This window comes from Centroberyx affinis, unplaced genomic scaffold (genome assembly GCF_046629955.1).
Source record: "Centroberyx affinis isolate AG114_WGS23_722 - 3 ecotype Tasmania unplaced genomic scaffold, CSIRO-AGI_Caff_v1 ptg002652l_1, whole genome shotgun sequence".
Classification (NCBI taxonomy): domain Eukaryota; kingdom Metazoa; phylum Chordata; class Actinopteri; order Beryciformes; family Berycidae; genus Centroberyx; species Centroberyx affinis.
In genome coordinates this window covers 74057-93240 of record NW_027280844.1, presented here as the reverse complement: position 1 = coordinate 93240, position 19184 = coordinate 74057, and the positions used below count along the sequence as shown (strand labels likewise).

The window sequence follows — 19184 nt, the reverse complement described above, 5'->3', positions numbered from 1 at the left end:
GTATATTATATATTTTGTCTAGGACAACCTAAAGTAGGCAAATGGGCTTTACAGTTGAAGGGTGCTACTGGATGTTTGTTCAGTGTAGTTGTAGTGGTGCGTTGGTTAGGGCTGTAGGCCAAATTTGTGATTTATGATTTTCAATGGCTATACACTGTAAAATAATCATAATCATATAATAAAGGACGAATAGTAACAGATAGGCTGCTTTACAGTCACAATGTCAAGTGTAGTTTAATAATTGAATATGTTTGGTGGGCAGAGTACAACGTCTCGCATTGAACTATTTTTGTCTGGTTTTACACACTGTTGCCTCTACAAATGTTGCTGAGTCTGTTGCATATTTGTTCGTAAGTGATATTGACAAACTCTGTTTTCAGTTAAGAACAGAGAATGATGATCAATTCAAACCCCCAATCAGTGAACAGTGAAATCTACTTTTTATCATTCCATTGAATTTCACTTCGCAATTCCACACTTGTTTACCAGAGCTTTCACCTTCCTGTAGCAGATATTGTACAGTAGGCTGCAGACACAGGTAGCTCAGTATGGAAGGTTAGTTGTTAGAGTAGTCAGCTATTTAACAGCACCTCCACTCCCCAGAGGAAGTCCAGGCTGCTCAATATTCTAGATATGGATCCCAATATTGGCGGGCTGTAGTCTATCTGGACTGGCTGCATGCATTATAGCCATCCAACCGCCAGAGTCCACTGTGTAAAGAGGCAGAGCTGGACATCAAGAAATGAATAAATACCTCTCATGTCTGCTTATCCTCTCAATGTCACTCTTCATTTCATCCAAGAAATTCTCCACAAAGACCTTTAATGTGGACTCATCTTTCTTTTTTACTGCCAAAGTAACATCTTCGCATAGAGGTTTCTTGTATCATCTGTTGTTAAGTCTTGAACTGTAGACTGAAAGAGTTTTTACTCCTGTCCTTAACTCTACTTACATATGAATATAAAAGCTGGATGCTTTAAGATGAAATTACCTTGTCTGGGGCCTATTGAGTAATCATCAATGTGTATTCATTTTTATAAATGAATGCCGGCTGCTGAATGAATAAATGCTGATCTCAAGGTTTATTAAGGCCATCGCACAAACGCAACCCACTCTGCTCGCTGTTAGAGTAGTCAGCCATTTAACAACCGTGAATATGATGCATTATGAAAGCCACAAAAATGTTACCGATGCTTCCAAATCCAAAGAGTATCTGTGACCGGTGGTTGTGAACAGTTTGATTCATAGGTTGTGGAGGAGGTGTCGAAGCAGATGAATGGAGAAGACAGAGTGGAGATGAGTAGGCCGGACAGGGAAGTGAATGACTGCTGCTGCTATTATTTTCCGTGTGGGACTGAGGGTGGACAGATCAGTCAGATGTTACTGGGTGAAAAACATGGTCAAGAGCCAAGCTTCAGTATGGAAAATCCACTTTAAAGGGGAATCCCACCCATTTTCAGTACAATGCAACATCAATGGACGTTTGAAACTGAAACATGAACCTGGCGATTTGAAAGCAAATTGAGAGCTTATTTGAGTGTTTCCATCCAAATAATTCTGAAATGCCACGTGTTTTGCAAAATAAAAGCAACTGTGTCTCATAAAGACCCACCACTGGATCTTCATGAGACTTACTGTACCACTGAAAATGGGTGGCATTCCCCTTTAAGCAGTTGTTCTGAATGTTGGCTTCACTGGACCACTTCTGTTATTGTCCTTACTCATTGCAGCTGTCTTGCACTCTTCAAGCCCCTGCATCTGTCCTTGGTCCATTTATTGCTACCTCCCATTTCCTGTTTTGCAGTTGTCATATTGATTCATATTGTGTGTGTGTGTGTGTGTGTGTGTGTGTGTGTGTGTGCGTGTGTGACACTAGCTGTGTGGGTGGTGTTCTATGTTGTAAACATGGTGGTGAGGTATGCGTAATATTGCCACTGTCGGGTGAAAACCTGTACTCCCAGTTTTGGTGATTTTAATATTTCAACTTCCTTTATGGCTTGAGAAAATTCTATAATCCATGGGTTGATGAAACACTAACAAACCTCATTATGTCAAAATTCAAAACTCATAATGTCTAAAATACATTGCCATCAAGCTAAGATCAAGGCTGTTTTTCTTAGTTCCTGAAAGATTTCATCCGACAACAGTGATAAGAACACTGTTTGTTTGCAGGTACGACCTCACTTCCACTTAACATACATAAATAATTAATTGATTACATTTATATAGCGCTTTCCTAGGTACTCAAAGCGCTTCACATATCGGGGGGGGGGGGGGGGGGACTCAACTCATCCACCACCGATGAGTGACTAAAGGCAACAATACTCATTTGCAAAAAGGTGAAACTGGCCTTTACGTGCGGTTTGTGATGCTATCAACATTGCTGCGCTGTGTAAATGAAGAAGACATGTGAAGCTCAGAGGAAGTGAAACAGCAGGCTGCGGTGTAGCATCGTGGAGGCCTTTAATTCAACCACCACCGTTACAGAGGATCTCCAGGGGGTACGGGTTTGTATCAGCAGATGGATCCCCTGCACGTTTTTTTTTCAGTCTTTTACCTTGAAGCAAGTGGCATACGCAACTGACTGAATTCGGACTTTTGCTTCAAATCCTCAAATCTACTGACAAAGAAGTCTTGAAGTCTTAACCCAGCATTACCAGCTCAGCAGGACAGAGCTGTTATCGCTCACGTGCCACCTGAAACAAAGCTTGGCTTCCTGCCCAGATGAGCAGTAACTGTGAAGTAATGTAGGCAGGCACAGGTTGGCACTGTGTAATGGTGCTGCTGACGTTACAACGGCTACTTCTCTCTCTCTGATCAAACCAGCCTCACGTCTCACTTTGACTGCTAAAAGCCTGTGTGTCTGAAACCGCATTATGTGCCCACACAACTTGGGTTTGACGAATGGAAAAAGTTATGAACCAGTAAATCAGGGGAACTGTAGAGGAGGACTCTGAATCAGACTTGCTCTCTCTCTCTCCCTCTCATTCCTTGGAGGCTGATTAGGTTCTGCCATAAAGAAGGTTATTTCCCCAGAAACAGATTTTTCTCAGTATTTGACAAGTCTTAATCTGTGTGTGTGCGTGAGGGGGGGATGTTCGCATGAGTCAAGATGGACACACAAATATTCTGATATTAAAGGTGCGGTGGTACTCCGGTAAGTTTTATGGAAATTTGTGAGATACATTCTGTCCGTGTCTCAGGACATGAAGGCCTTAAAAAGTTCTACGGGGAATCGTAATTGAGTTTCTATTTCCCATAAAGCGCTACCAGAAAGGGGAGAAAAATGCCAGCGAAACGTAAGCCAGACAAAAACAGTCTGCTTTTGATCACACAGGAGGGGCGGAGCACAACACTCGCTGCTGCTATATTTATCCCTTTTGTCTGCTTCTCAAATTAAGCAATGGGCCATTTGTTGCTGCTGCAGCAGTTTAAGCCCCTTATTTCTATCATTGCTGGTGGCCGATATTCAAGTTTCAATTAGCGGAATGTTGACTTTATCCCCAGCATCTGACCTTTGCCGTTACGGTTACATCATCGTCCGTGACATTCAACGCCCCAGTCCCCCCCCCCCCCCTCCTCCTCCGACCCCCCTCAAACCCCACCAACCACTTGAAAGTTATCAGTGAATGTCAGACATTCTTTGGGAAGTGGTAGAAACTTGGAGAGAATCCTGTTTTTCTCCTCCAACACTATCACATTCCTCTAGGCTGCCGGGGAGAACCGAGGCAGCAGGAGAACCAATTTCCCTCTTAAGATTAATTCATGCCCTATGGCTTTTTTCTTCTCCTTCCTCAGAGTAACCATAGTTAGGCTTGTTCTCAGCCCGGTGCCACCCTGCGCTCATGTCGTTGGGACTTGGCATTACAGTACACCCTCTGTACATCGCCGCTCTTCTTGCCAACTCGTCTCTCCGCCGCTTAGTTTGACTGCCGTCCTTTCAGTCCGCATCAGACAGAATTACAAATGAACGCGGCGAGACATAGATACGAAATTTATTGGTTGAAATTGAGAAAGGCTCGGTGTTATTCTAAGAGGCAAAATAGCAAAGGGGTAGACAAGGCAACGGGAAGATGGAAATAAGAGAAGGGGAAGAGCAAGGGAGAGAAGAGACAAATAATGCACCCTTCTCTTGTTTCTCTGGGGATGCATCATCCTCTTTTTAGCTCACATTTACAGTAGCAGGAAGCAACGCAGGATTCTGTGAAATGAGGGAGCACACCATGTGCCACATGAGTGTGTGTGTGTGTGTGTGAGAGAGAGAGTGAGACAGAGAGAGGGAAAAAGAAAGCATCTGCATGTGTGTGTGTGTGTGTGTGTGTGTGTGCTAGCATCCGTGGCTGGATTGATAGCTGTGAGAAAGGGAGGAGGATGGATGGACACGGCTCAATTTATTCATCAATCACTTCAGCGACAGAAATAGCCAGGAGCACAACAAGCCAACACATTCAAGTGACATCTTTACAGTTCTGTGACATATTATGCAGGACGTGGTGTGTGTGTCTGTCTGTGTGTGTGTGTGTGAGAGAGAGAGTGAGAGAGAGAGACAGAGAGAGAGAGAGAGAGAGAGAAGAGGAAGAAGGGATGGCAGCAGCTTGCCCTATGAGGCACTACATGTGACAGAGCAGTGGTGTGAGAGAGAGACAGAGAGAGAGTGTGAGAGAGAGAGAGAGCGAGCGAGAGAGATTCGCGGTGTAAACAGGCTGTCAGAAAAGAAAGTGCAGGGACGTTTTAACCTGGCCGACGGGTGGGAATGGGAGAAGAAGAATTGCACAGCCGCCGCAGAGCAGGACCCACTGAGAGCTGCAGATTAGTGAGACAGAAAAGGAGAAGAGAGTGAGAGAGGAAACACAGAACACAGGGGGAAGCAGAAACACAGAGAGAGAGAGAGAGAGAGAGAGAGAGAGAGAGGGAGAGAGAGAGAGCACTAACCATGCGCGCATGAGAATCAGCGAGTGAGGGTGGGAGGGAAAGAGAGCGAGAGACTGAGTGACAGAACGAGAGTGATAGAGAGAGAGAGAGAGGGAGAAGAAGAGGGAGGGCAGCAGAGAGGGGGGAAAAAAGGCTTAATTAATTCAGGCTGGATGGGAGGGATGTTGTTGCTGTCCCCGCCGAGGCTCCAGTGCCTCTGCCTCCATGTAGCCGAGTGTTTGTGTGAGTGAAAGAGGGAGAGAGAGAGGAGGACTAGGCTGCCGGCTGCTGGCTGCTGCCGGCTGCTACTCACTGGGAACAAGACAGCAGAGAACCAGACCAGACCAGAACCGGCCGCGGCTCCAAATCCATGTGTTCACTGAAGGAGCCAAAACAGGGGATGTTACATGGACCGACAGTAGCAGCAATGACCAAAGGTAGGGAAGACTGTCTCTGTGATTGTGTTTCACTTTTATTTCACCTTTCCTTTCCTATCTGTCTCTCTCTCTCTCACTCCCATGCTGATGATCATTGTTCATTGATCAGAGCCGTCTGATCTCTTTGCTGCCCCCCCCGCTTTGCTTCTATTCTCAATTTCTGAGCGTGCATTTCCATCGCTTAAACCCGTATCTTTACCATATTTCTCTCCCTCTCCCATATATCTCTTGGTCTCTTGCAGAATTTCCTTTCCTCTTGCCACCGAGCCCAATTTGTTTCCAGTGTGCTCATTACAGCGTACAGCATGTGTACCCAGTATGCCCAGATGTGCCATAACAAGTCTATTTCACTTAAACTTTTTTTTTTTTTTCATTTACTGTATCTGAACCAGCGATGCTGACGAGGGCTTTGTGGTGCAGTGATGTGAAAATGGCATCGCAACTTGTTCTTGTCTTGTAGTTGAGGAGGTTAGAACTAGAGCGCTAATGATAGTGGATGTGATGGATGTATGGGAGGAGACGGATAAAACAAATGTCAGACAGCATTCTGCTTCCAGGAACCAGCTGGGAGACCAACACAATAACTCAACACAACATAATCACGTCGAGACGTATAGTTCAGTTGGTATCAGGTGTCCAGCATCATCTTTCAGTGGCAGGACACTCCTCTGAGGAAAATCAATCTAAAGCCTTTATTTGCATGGCTAATTCAATGAACATATTGGAAAAAACATGTTTCCGCCATATAGTGACCTTTATCAGGGAGGAACAAGCCAAAGGGCATGGCTAGAGAACCCCATAACAAATACACTCTCTATTTCTCATGACCATGTGTATATGTTCAGCCAGGACACGCTGAATACAACTGCATGAAGACCATGGTGATACTTTAGATATTCCTCTTGACTAAAAACATGCAGTTCAGACCATTTTTTCACCTTGTGTTGTGCTTAGTACTCAGAGGGAGAGGCGAGACAGAGATTGAGATATTTGATCACCTTAAAACAATCCTAAATTTGTATAAAATGTGTAAGTATCTCATGCACATCTTAATATCACTCCCTTTTAACCCCAGGCTGCCTCCTTGAGAGCGGCGCTCTCACATGAGACGGCCGACTTCTCTTGATTAATCTCCAATCGGCACGCTTAATTACATCTCATCAAGCAATCACCGAATGCAATGGTTATTTACTCCTAGACAGCATCCACTTGATTCATGGGCCTGGTGATAAACATTTAGGCATTCTTTGCCCGAGCCTTGTCTGTGGAGAGAGAATGAGCAGAGCTGAGAGAACCAGGAGAATCAACAGAGAGAGAGAGAGAGAGAGAGAGAGAGGAATGAGGGGGGATGAGGAGGAGAGAGAATCAGACTAGGGAGGAGGGGATAGAAAAGGAGGGAGAGGGAGACAGAGTGACAGAAAGACAGAGAGAGAGAGACCAAAGATGATGACTAAAGAAGGGAGAGAGAAGACGAGAAGAGGTTTGTTCAGCAGCACTTGCACATGCTGCTCACGTTCTGAGACCTGAGAGGGGCCAGTGGGGGGATTTAGTGTGTGTGTGTGTGTGTGAATACCTACATACATTTGTGCATATGTGTATATGTCTTTGCGTGCATGCAAGCAAGCGTGCGTCTGTGTATGTATGCGAGTGTGTATGTGTATACATAGTTGTGTGTGAGTGTGAGAGAGTGTGTCATGTCATATGAATACTGTATTAGTGAGTGCAGTGCCACTTGAAGTCATGTTAACATCCACTATGAGCGGCTGCTTGGTGGTTCTTATGAGTTCAGTACAGCAATGGTCTGTGGAAACCATGAAGAATGAAGATGGCGGCAAACACATCCCGACCACGATCAATTTGTCAGTGTTTGGCCATGGCAGACAGTCACCAGAGAGTAATTCATCACATGGATTAAGAGGTGAACAATCACCTGTCTGAACATGGATCTACGTGATTAGGACGAGTGCATGCACAGACCCACTCAAATTGATTCCTTCCATTATCTGAGTAAAGGGCATACAGTAGGACGTGGACGGGCCCAACCTGCCTAATCTGATACACTCTGTACACCAGATCTGCCGGGATGGTGCTGTTTGTCTCAGCTGGTTGAGCATGATCACTGCATTAGCGACGTTTGAAAGATGAGCTTCAGCTTAACTTTATAATAGGCCTGCAGTGACATTATATGGTATGCCTTTGCTGGACTGTAAAGTATGGATTAGAACGCCTGCTATATGGCACTATGTATGTCAGGGCACCAGTTTCAATGTATAGTATAAATGTAGTAATGTATTCTCTACTGCACCTTCTCCAATCTTTTCTTTAAATATAAAAGAACAGAAATAATATATTGAATTACAGTTTATCCCTGGAGATGCTGTGGATCTTAAAGGGGAATAATATTGAACAAATTGTATTGATTGAATTCCAGTAATGAGTGAAAAGAGTTCATCCCATTCTGGAATCTGTGATGCTGCACTGAGAATAACAAGGAAAAGATGAAAAGGGTGAACATGAGGATACAGATTCATCTTCTGTTCAGACTGTTTATAACTGTGAGGTTCATTTGGATATAAAAGCTCAAACAGTCCTTCTACGACTTCACAGTCAATCTATTGATCGCCAATGGAGCCAGCTGCTCCAGCTCCTAATGTGTGCCATCACAGAGTAAAGTCTCGACTCTGTGGTTGCTCAGAGTTGCTCATGTTCGCAAACTTTGAACCGTCAAAAGCCATAGGAAGAGCGTGTAAATTCTCAAAAAAAAAATTGGGTGGCATTCCCCTTTAAGTACAGTGCAATCAAGTATCGTGTATAGCTTGGCCTTTCCATTCCCCTCTGTGTTTTAAACTCAATCCCCCTGTTGCCATGACACCCAGGCCCTCCATAAATACTCCTGGTATTTGTGAGGCTCCATCCCCAGGAGGGTAGAGAACAGAAAGCTAGGGCCCTATCTGAGCGCTAGCCTTTAGCACAGCAGAGCTCAGCGCAGTTCCATCCAAAATGCTTTCAGATACTTTGGTTGTCAGCTACAGTGCCATTTCCTAGGCCAGGATTTATTCAGTGTGCTGTAGGTGTTGGCTACAGTGGATCGCAGCACATCCGGCCTAAGTGTATAGCGTTTTGGAATTAAGTCCTTTATGTGAGCAACTGTATGGAATTAATTTGATTTCTTTTTTATTCTTGTAACCTGCAAATAGTCCAACTACTGTTAGCAAATAGCAGCAGCTCTTCACAGAACTTCTGTATATGACTACTGACACTGAAGAAAGCGCGATGTTCGTCAGTGTACGCTGGCCTCTGTTGCAAACTGTGAAAAGAGAGGTGAAAAATGAGATGATTCACTCTCTTGAGATGGAAAGAGTTATCGCTGAGAAGATCAAATTTTTAAAAAAGGACTTAGTGGAAAGATTGAGTTGTGATAACGCGGGTGAGAGGTGAAGATAGTCTGTCTGGGACAAGAGACAGGGAAAGTGTGTATGTTTGTGAGTGTGTGTGTATTTGTGTGTGTCTGTCACTGCTCCTGCATCCTATCTGAAATCTTGACAAGGGATCACGGCACCAGTCCTTTTATGGGCAAAGATAAAGCTTTCTCCGTCCAAGGCCCCTAAGGTTGACCGTGCCCTAGTTCTTTCACTAAAACAACATCAGCCACTAAATTTGTCCTGAGCTATGTCTTTGGCCTGAGCACCTTTCGCCTGCCCTTTGCTGCCTGCCACCAAGGACCTGCTACAGACAAACACACCATGCTGACCGACACTGCTAAATGTCAACCAAATGCAATGAATGCAGATGAAATTATTTCCACCCTGTGAGGAATGGTTCGTTTTGGGACTAAATGATTCTATCAGAGGGAAAATGTGAGATATTTACGGAAGAGGATTAGGGCCACATGTGAAAAATTTGAGTTCTGAGACTCAGAATATAATCTCAGAATTCTGTGAATAAAGTCGGAATTCTGACTTTAAATTGAGAATTCTGGGATTAATCTCAGAACTCAAATAAATGTGTCACAACTGGCCCTTTTTTGTGTTTTTGTTGTTTTTTGACAAAAACAACAAAAAACAAACAAACAAAAAAAGAAAAAAACATTATTTTAAATTGTGATATATTTACTTGGCTAATTAATACACCCCATTCAAAATGGTTGAACTGCATGTATTAGGCACTTTGTCAATCATATCCGCTCTCTTAATGCCCTTTCTGTCTTTATTGTTCCAGCCCTGTGAGCATGGCCTAAGCCTCCCAGACCATTACAAAGAGACTAATGAGCTGTTATAGGAGCTAATTGGTCTGAACACAACAGAGACCTGCCATAGGGTTCAGGTGATTGAAGTGATTCAAGTGTTACATTGGCCAACACCAAAGAATTGATCCTCCTTTGTTCTAAAGGGGAAGAGAATTAAAACCTTGTCCCCAAATGGCCCACACACACTCGAGCTGTGTGCATGCATCATTTTACAGAAAGCTATGATGACGGCTCACACTCTAAGGTGTGAAGTTAAAGTGTGCAGAGGATTTTAGAGGCACACACGCAGGCACACACACACACACACACACACACACACACACACAAAGGTCACAGGAAAATGCAAACCCAACCCAAAGCAGACAACAGCCAAATGAGACTAGGTTACTGCAGGTGTGGAAGGCGTTCACAGTCAGGAAGTATGTCGCAAAATGTGTAATAATTTAGGATGCACATGCTGTTTAAAAGTAGGACTTCTGCATGTGTGATTACACGGTCTGAAGTATGTTAAAGTTTTACAACAGTGTTTATAGTGCCACTGAGCAGCACGTTTCTGCTTTTTTTTTTTGTAGAAGTTGAAACAAGCAAAGTTCAGCGAAGGTGATAAAACAATTAAAAAGGAAGAGCCTGTAATGTAAGCTAAATAAACACATTTGTTTTGGTGAAGAGTGGTCTCTCATCTCGGTGTGTGGGGTCTTTGTGTAGTAATAAGTGGATGGTAATTGCAGTTGTTGGGGGCTTGCATTGTGCGATTTGTCTGAATTGTTATAAACACTCAGGCTTGCTAATTGCCATGAGACAATCTGGGTAATGGAAACCATCGTCACATCTGGGAGAGTATTGGCATTGTTGACCGCGGCGATGTACACTTCACTGGAGTTCAGTTGACTCAAAGCAAAGTAATGACTGTGGGACACGATGAAAACCTTGAACTTGTGACCTTTAACCGCTCCTTTGTCACTCACTGAGCTGTGTAGAAAGGCTCTGCCAAGCCAGGGCTTTCTGCTATGAGTGTGTATCTAGTTAGTTTGCTTTCCCATTACACATATTTTACATATAGGGGTGGTTTCACAGATATGCGTAAAGCCTAGTAGTCCTGTACTGAAATGATCTTTTCAGTGGATAGATTTCACATTCACATTTTTAGACGTGTGCATGAAAATCATTTGTTGCAACTTTGATAACATAAAATACACGTCTGTTTTATTTTACTTTTACAAACACACACAGGATTCTTATTCATCTGTCGGCACTCACGCCCAAAGCCCTGTCAATCAATTTGAGCATGAAAAAATGTCTTTAACAAATCAAAACATAACCACAGCCGAGCGGTATATCATGACGGTGCTTCAGCCTGAGCCTCTACATAATGCAGGTGCGGATTGGGGCTTGAATTCAGGTTTGGAGCGTTGTTTGGTAAGCTACCCCACTAACCGACCTAGTTAGCGGGACGTCTATATTTAGCAAGTGCTTGGATCATGAAGATAATCTTTGCGGTGTAAACGACTGATGTGTGACACAGAAAAGCTGGTGTCGGTACCCGTTTAATAATATAGTGTCACATCGTCACACGGCTCACATGTATCCACGTCAACGGTAGAAATGCTGAGACAGACAGCGTACGGCGCGTTGCCGTTATCAGGGCCTCTACACACTCTTCCTGTAGAGAGGGTCCTGCCAAGCCCACAGCATCCTGCTCCACTCTCAATGGGGGAATGTTAGTTAGAAACATCCTGTGTGGCATTTTGCTTCCAATTTCATACTCAAGTGTGCTGACATGTACTTTAGGGTAACCGCTTGCTGTTCCGATGGCTGGATTCTCTGCGTGTTATCCCTCCATTTCTGTCCTCCCTCAAACTCCACTTCTCCCCCTCTCTCTCTTTCTCTGTGAACATAATGATGTCGGCGCTCCTGTTTCTGTTTACCTTCCCTCCTCTTCAGTGTTATCGCTGTAGTGATCATCAGTGTCCTAATTTGGCAGTGCTGCTCTCTCCAATGCAGACACGTCCATGCTTTATGCCTTGGAACACCTCTTGGTTGTTAATGTGCAGACACAAACAACAACAGCTCAGTAGTGTTGGATCGTGACAATGACAATAAATCGAAATGTAAATGCTGCATCTTCAGCTGTCCTTTACACGTCTGTTGCTTATCCACATAAGGCATCTCTAATTCTATCTCCAACCATGAGGTATTTATATTTCCATGTCCAGATTGGGTTTCACTTTTGCATTCTCTGTTGGACATGTAGCAGCTTAAAATCAGACAAACTGCCTTCTGATCCCTCATTTGGTAGTGCGCTGCGCTGTTGAGCCTGTATGCAGAGTGAAACAGACGGGATGCTGTAATGAACATAATGTACTGTAGAGGTGTTAATATCCTCTCTCTTTTTCCCTTAACACCGAGAGGCTCGGTGACTCACCAAAGCCCATTAAAAACTCAGCGCTGAGACAGGAGAGTCGAAGGAGGCTGATACAATTGACTCTTGCTTTAGGCGGGCCCATTTTCACTCGCTGATTATCGAGAACAAGTAAAAAGCCGGAGAGACACTTCTTAGAAATGAGACAGTGGATGTTGTGTTCTGTGGCACCACGCAATTTTTTTTCCTGACGCCACCACTTGGCTCCACGGAGGAAAATCTGTGGAGGACACAAGTTTATCGGGAGGCCAGGCAAACCAATCTCCTATGATCTATCCTCTCATATGGTCTGTGGCAAAGGCATCTTACAGGCAACACACACACGGACAATTACGCATACATATTGTAGCTAACAGGACATCTGTTCATCGTACCCAAGGACCCTGATGATCTCTCTCTCTCTCTCTCTCTCTCTGGGTGCATCTCTTTGCCATGCACTCTAGTGACGTCATTGTTGCCAGGCAACCTCGTGAGCAAAACAGAATCCCTCTCTGCACAGAGGGGAGGCCCCATACTGTTGATTGGCACGTGCTTCTCTCTCTCTCTCTCTCTCTCTCTCTCTCTCTCTCTCTCTCTCTCTCACTATCTCCCCCTCTCTCAAACACACAAAATATACATCCTCCCTTTGCGTTAGTACCATGCAGCCCCCTCCCTCTCCAAGCTCTTCTTGACAACCAGCTCATGTCCTCTTCCTCTTCATATCCGATCTCTAAGCATGCATGGCCCATTAGTACATGCCACCCCCCCATCTCTCTCACGTTGTCTAGGGAGGAGAGCAGCTGACGGAGCAGAGGGGATGGATGTTAAACGGGTAAAGTAGGAACGACGCTTCACATTTAATAGCTGGTTGACAGTGTAAAAGGAGGATATGGGATGTTGAAAAGTGGCTGTTCTGTTCCGTTCCGTCTGTTTTCCCTCTTCTGCAGACTGTGTTGTAGAGAGAGTGCTGTTTCGTGATACTGTGATTCTGATTGGTCCTGGGTGTGTGTGCGTGTGTCCACATGGCCCTTTTCTATCCTATGCAAACTGCACTCTTGAATCTGACCACAGTCAAATCAAGTGGGTCTGTTCTTACATGACAAACTACTGAAAGAGCGATGGAGAGCCATGCAACAATGGCTCTATTGTCAAAATGATTCGTGTGCCATCTACAGCTCTGTGTTTATCCATTACAGTTATTGTTAGGGTTAGGGTTAGGTATATAGTTACTGGCTAAGTGAAATTTTAGTGGTTCATACTAACCTTCCTCACTTGACTTGTCTATTTTTTTTTGGACTCGACTTTCATAGACAAAACTGAACTGTTCCTGAGGGGGAAAAAATATTCATATCTCGCTCTTTTGTGGGTTAGTTACAGAAATAATGGCTGTGGAAGTTTCTCATGGAACAGCATGGAAACAAAATCCAAGACTTCGTGACTGTGGTAAAAGGATGTTGCCACACTCAGATATTTCCCGTCCTTGTCCAGGTAGGTTTCAGTCCAAACTAAACAAACTAAACACGACAAAAAAATCAATCACATGAGACTGGCAACTTCACTATCTAGGTAAGAACTGGTAGAAAAAATATGTCTAACACGCACACACACACACACACAGCACTTCGACCTGCCACTCTGCCACTTTTCTAAGAATTAGACAACGTGATAAGAGGAGCGCAGAGACACAGCACTCTCAGAGATCAGACCATCTGTTAAATGGTAGAAAGCGGAACCCAGAATAGATGCTGCTTCTGTCTGCAGATAAACTGCTTTTGTGTGCTTTTGTGTGTGTGTGTGTGTGTGTCTGTGTGTGTGTGCCTGTGTTCCTGTGTGTGACAACACCACCCAGGAGCCCAATCTGCACCTCTAGCAACCGGCCAGCAAACCCCACTCCCCCCTCCTCCCCCCCGTCAATCCCCATACTCCTGTTTCCCCCTCTAATCGGCAGCAGCGTTAGATTCCGACAGGTATTGGTCAGGATTTGACTTGGCACCTCTGCGGTCTCACTGGTGCGCTTCGATCCAATTTAAATCAATCCTGATTTGCATTATCCCAAGGATATTAGCAGTGATGCATCTTTTTTTTGACGTTTATTTACCCAGGGGAGATTTCCTGAGCACATACGTTTTCTTCTGCAACACCCTGCACAACATTCATTCATTCAAACATAACAGAAATTTTCACTGTTATGCTGACGATACACCGCTATATATCTGCCTGTAAAAACTAAACTTGCCTCGCAGACATTAAGTTCTGGATGTCGCAGAATTTTCTACAACTAAACTAAATCAGGAATGGTTCTTTTTCACCCACTGAACTCCATTAAATTGATTCAAAATAATTTAGGTACTCTGTCTGGCAATGCAAAGCCTTTAGTAAGAAACTTGGGTGCAATTTTTGATACTAATCTGAGCTTTGATGAGTAGGTTAGAGAGTTATTCAAGCTTGTTCCTTTCAACTGAAGAATATTTCCAAAATTAAGCAGTATTTATCCCTTAGTGATTTGGAGAAAGTCATCTATGCTTTTATCTCTTCTCTCTTAAGACTACTGTAGCTCTCTGTATTCCTGCCTCAGTCAAAAGTCTCTCTCTTGTCTCCAACAACAAAAGCTTGTACAAAACGCACCAGCGAGGATTTTCTCTGGAACAAAAAGACAACATCATATCACCCCAAATTTTTGCATCTGTACATTGACTACCTTAGTTTCAGAACTGCTTTTAAGATTTTACTGATCACCTTTAAGGCACAGATGGATCTGAAGCTATATCACAGGCCTTTTAACCTCATAGGAACCAGATTGCAGCCTGAGGTCCTCAGGCAGGTTCCTATTGACTGCTCCAAAATGTAGATCAAAAACAATAGGCGATCAGGCATTTTCCCATCAGGGCTCCTAGACTTTGGAACAAACTGCCTGAGGAGCCGAGGCTGGATAAATCTGTATCATCTTTTAAATCATCTCTTAAAACTCACTTTTATAGATTTGCTCACTTTTATAGCTCAGCCTTGTTTCTGTATTTCTTGTTTTATTAATTCTGCTGCTGATTGGATTTTATGTTTTTTGTCCTTTTGTTAAGCGCTGTGTCACTGTTTTAAAAGGTGCTACATAAATAAAGATTATTATTATTATTGTTTACAGACATTCATACCTGGGAGCTGCCTGGTACAACCACAATCTAGCATCTCCCTTTAAGGCACGGTTTGGACTAGCTATATTTCTGAGTTTTTATCCCCCAATGAGCCCAAACAACATAAGATTTTTGGCAGTGCTCTTTTAGTCATTCCACAGTTTACGCTGAAGCCTAAAAGAATTATGAAAACTTCTCCATCAGGGCCTCTCAGCTCTGGAGAAACCTGCCCTCTAGCCAACTCAGTGTCCTCCTTTTAAAAACACACTTTTATAAAGCTTGCTTTTACTTGAACTTGAATGGTCTCCATCATGTTTTTATTGTCGTTTTAATTATTCTGTGCAATTGCCCTTTTGGATTTTATTGCTTGTGCATTACTTTTAGACATTTTTTATTTATCTTGTGAAGTGCGCTGTAACTCTCTTTTGATGTAACTCTTTTTTCTCTTTTGAAGTCCTCTATAAATAAAGTGATTGTTAAGTTCCTTGGTTTGACAGGAGTTGTTGAGGGAAGGGAGAGCTTCTTAGTATTCTTAGCCAGGATTTAAGCGCACTTCTCTAACCACTGGACTCCTGCTGCCCTCTGTGCTGTTAGCATAATACTCATTTTTTCCAAATAACATTTCCAGTGTTTGACTTTGACAACACTGTCTTTGATCTGTGTGTCGTTTTAGCTTCAGTTTCTTTATTTGTTGTCAAAGTGATTTTTTTTTTGGCATAAAGAAAGAATTGCATCCTCAATATGATGCGATAATACATAACAGACCAATTCAATTCAATGATTAATATGAATACTACTGATAAAAATGAGTCCCTGCTCCTCAGTGCATTTACTGTACATACACCATTCAAATGCTGGTTCACTCTTCACCTCCCTCTCTACTGTATATCTCCTTTTGTACGTATATCTCCATCCATTTCCCTTACCTCCCATCGCTCCCTCATCTCCCTCCTTTGTTGACCGGCCCGGTTAACTGCTTTCAGGTTTATATTTTGCCGTCATCCCTCCCTCGCTGCCTCTCTCCCTATCTACCTCCCTCATCCCTCTCCCCTCCTCTGTCCGCAATCATCCTCCCTCCCTCTGTCTTTGTGAGGATTTTGAGCTGTTATCGATTTATCTGTTATGATCAGCAGTGTAAAGAGATTCATATATTTTGTACAGCACAATCTCTCACCAGAGAATAATCTTTTCTCTCCCTCCTTTATCTTCTTCTGACTCTTTCTGCCTACCTGTCTTCCCTCTCTCTGTCTCTCTCTCTGTGTCCTTGTCTGTCTCTATCTAGGTCAGAAAAGGTTTTTGTTGCTGCAGACCTGCTGGGAGACCTCGTGCTATCTTCCAAGCCGAGAGGAGTAGTTTGTTGCTGTGACAGAGTTGCCTTGTGGACATACAGCTGACTGACATTATCCTCACCACCGCGGGCTGGCTGGGAATTGAACCGCACAGGGCAAACCGCATTCAACCCCGGTCTAATGGCTGACTGCCCCCACATCTACCAGTAGACTAAAATAACTTTTTGGGTATTTTTTTCTTTTTTTTTCAATTTTGGCAGACAATTTCCCACAAAGGAGAAGCGGCAAACGTGATTCAAGCACCTCTGCTTCTACACTCCAGGGTGTATGAAAAGCAACAACCCCCCTTCCTCCAGTTATCTACTTGAAAAACACTGGTGATCTCCATAATATCATTTTTTCCAATTATCCAATACTCTCAACGCCTCCGCCAGCACTCATGTGGTTATTTCAGCCTCCCGCCTCCTGCGAGCTCGTGGGGTGCTTGTCGTAAAAAGAGGCAGAGATGACAGCCCACCTCTTCACCTCCGTCTTATTACATGACCTGACCCAAGGATAACCATCACTCCCCTAGCAGCGCTTGTGGACCATACACACTCGCATACACACAGCCCCCCCCCCCCGCTACAGGCAGGATGGGAGACGGGAGCTGGGTGTGTTTGAGCCCAGCCGAATTTAGCCAGCTGCAACAGTACAGCGAGTGTGAGTACCAATACTTCTGATTCTTTGGTACCTGATTCTTTTTGTGCATGTTTGTGTATCTGTGCCTGGATGAGTGTGTTTCTGCGTGCGTGTCTGGGCGTGTGTCTGTGGGTGTGTCCGTGTGCATGCATCTTATACTTACAAGCTTTGTTTGCAAAGCCATATAATGTGGTGCAGTTTTCATGTTATACCGTGCCAAAGGCTTCATACAAGCCGACTTTACCAAGGAGTGTCAACTCAGTTTAAGAGAGCAAACCATCTGATCTCTTGTAGGTTCAAGTAGGAAAGCATTATAAAGTCACAGGGAAAGCAAACAGTGGACTTCTTTTTACCTGGATTATTGGTGTCACATCTTTCCTTTAAAAGTTGAGTGACTGTACATGCAAATATGAATTTTGGCTTAGGCTTTTTTCAGAACGCCACTTTTTTCAGCCTGATGGTTGAGACTCATGGCTATAGTTTCCTCACTATCGCAGCCACATTTGTTAGTCAAAAGAGCATCTGTCTTCTTGCTCCTGATGGATTCTCTCTGTCATTGTGGACGATGAATACAGTGTTTCACTCTCACACAAGGCATTTAGTCGAGCAATCGTGCGCAATCATGCGCGAACACAAACATGGACACACAAACACACTTTTTCTTTTCATAGACCCACACAAAGTACAACCACACCACACTGAGACTAGAAATTGAATGAAAAGAGGAAGATAACTAGCTGAAATGGACTTAAGAACCGAGCTAATAGAGTTCTCAAAATTCTGATATAGTATATGATTACAGGGTCATATGTGGTTGTACGTATGTAAAAAGGTGTGCGTGTGTGTGTGTGTGTGTGCGCACCGATCTGTGCATGTGTGTGTGTGCATGTGTGTGTGCAAGTGCATCTGTGTGTGACAGAATCTCATGTAGGAGGGAAAAATGAAGATGGTCGACTGGAGACATGACTTCATTCTGTTGCTGGTGAAGGGAGGCTGCTTTCGATTTAGTACCATACAACTCCCTTTTCCCTCTCCTCACTCTCTCGTTCATCTGTGAAATTTTATCAATAGCAGCCAACTAAAAATACTCTTAGCTCCGCTCTCTCTCTCTCTCTCTCTCTCTCTCTCTCTCTCTGTCTTTCTCTTTCTTACTAGAAAGAAAGATTTTATTGCCAGCCCTACAGTGGCAGATGGTTGGCCACAATATTTAGCTCTCAGAATAAGAATAGCATGATGTGAAGTTTTCAGTCCATCAGGATTCATTTGCATGCAGAGTACAACTGCCACAATGCCATGTTTACAGCGCTAGAAATGAACTCAACCAATTTGGGAACATCATTCCACATAGCATTTAATGTTGTGTGTGTGCGTGTGTGTGTGTGTGTGACATCCATGCAGTAGAGCAGGGCTTTTCAACAGGCGGCCTGTGATTCCAGTCCTTTAGTCATTTCAAATAAGCCCTTTAACTGACTCTGAGCAACTAATTAAAAAACAATAGGAATTTATTTATCCTATAAAAATGTATGCACCTTGCATAATTTTCCGCCAATAACACAAATAAGTTGTTTGTGTTTTCCCGCCCTGTCAGTGCTAGCAGCCTATGGGAATAATTACTGGCAACCTATTGTCAACACTCAACACAGACAAGCTGTGGCAAGCTCTTATGTTCTCCCTCTCTCTCTGTGCCTCTGGGTAGCTAGCTTTCCAAACCAAACTAGTCACCAAAAGGCTCCTACATTGAGAAAAAAAGTTGGGTCACACCTAGGAAGATTGTCAGTGTGAAAGAGTGTACCTGTGAAATAACCCCCAGTGTTGATTTAGGTGAAGATCTCAGTTAAAAACGCGGTGCCTAGTGTGCCCTGCTTGGTGTGAAAGTTGCTCCACAGATGTCCACAGATGCTTTTGAACACAACTCCAGCAAAACAGATGCTCTCAAAAACAATTCCAAGAAAAGTGTTGCAGCCAAAAGTGTCATGATCATACAGTGCAAAATGCCATGTACAAAAACACAACTTTCCTCTCTCTTGTCACGCTAAATTACACAGGACGAGACACTGCACAGGACAGGACACAAAATGACCTAATCCTCTCTCTATT

General features: G+C 43.7%; 1 protein-coding gene across 1 annotated transcript in view; it reads left to right on the top strand.

The window, feature by feature from the left end:
• Positions 1 to 5107: 5107 nt before the first annotated feature.
• LOC139657294 (diacylglycerol kinase beta-like) overlaps positions 5108 to 19184 on the top strand; it is an 85438-nt gene continuing 71361 nt past the window's right edge. Inside the window, exons 1-2 of the mRNA XM_071535076.1 lie at positions 5108 to 5348; positions 16400 to 17108. Coding sequence (XP_071391177.1) covers positions 17042 to 17108 — 67 coding nt within the window. The 5' untranslated portion in view covers positions 5108 to 5348; positions 16400 to 17041. The remainder of the gene's footprint in view (positions 5349 to 16399; positions 17109 to 19184) is intronic.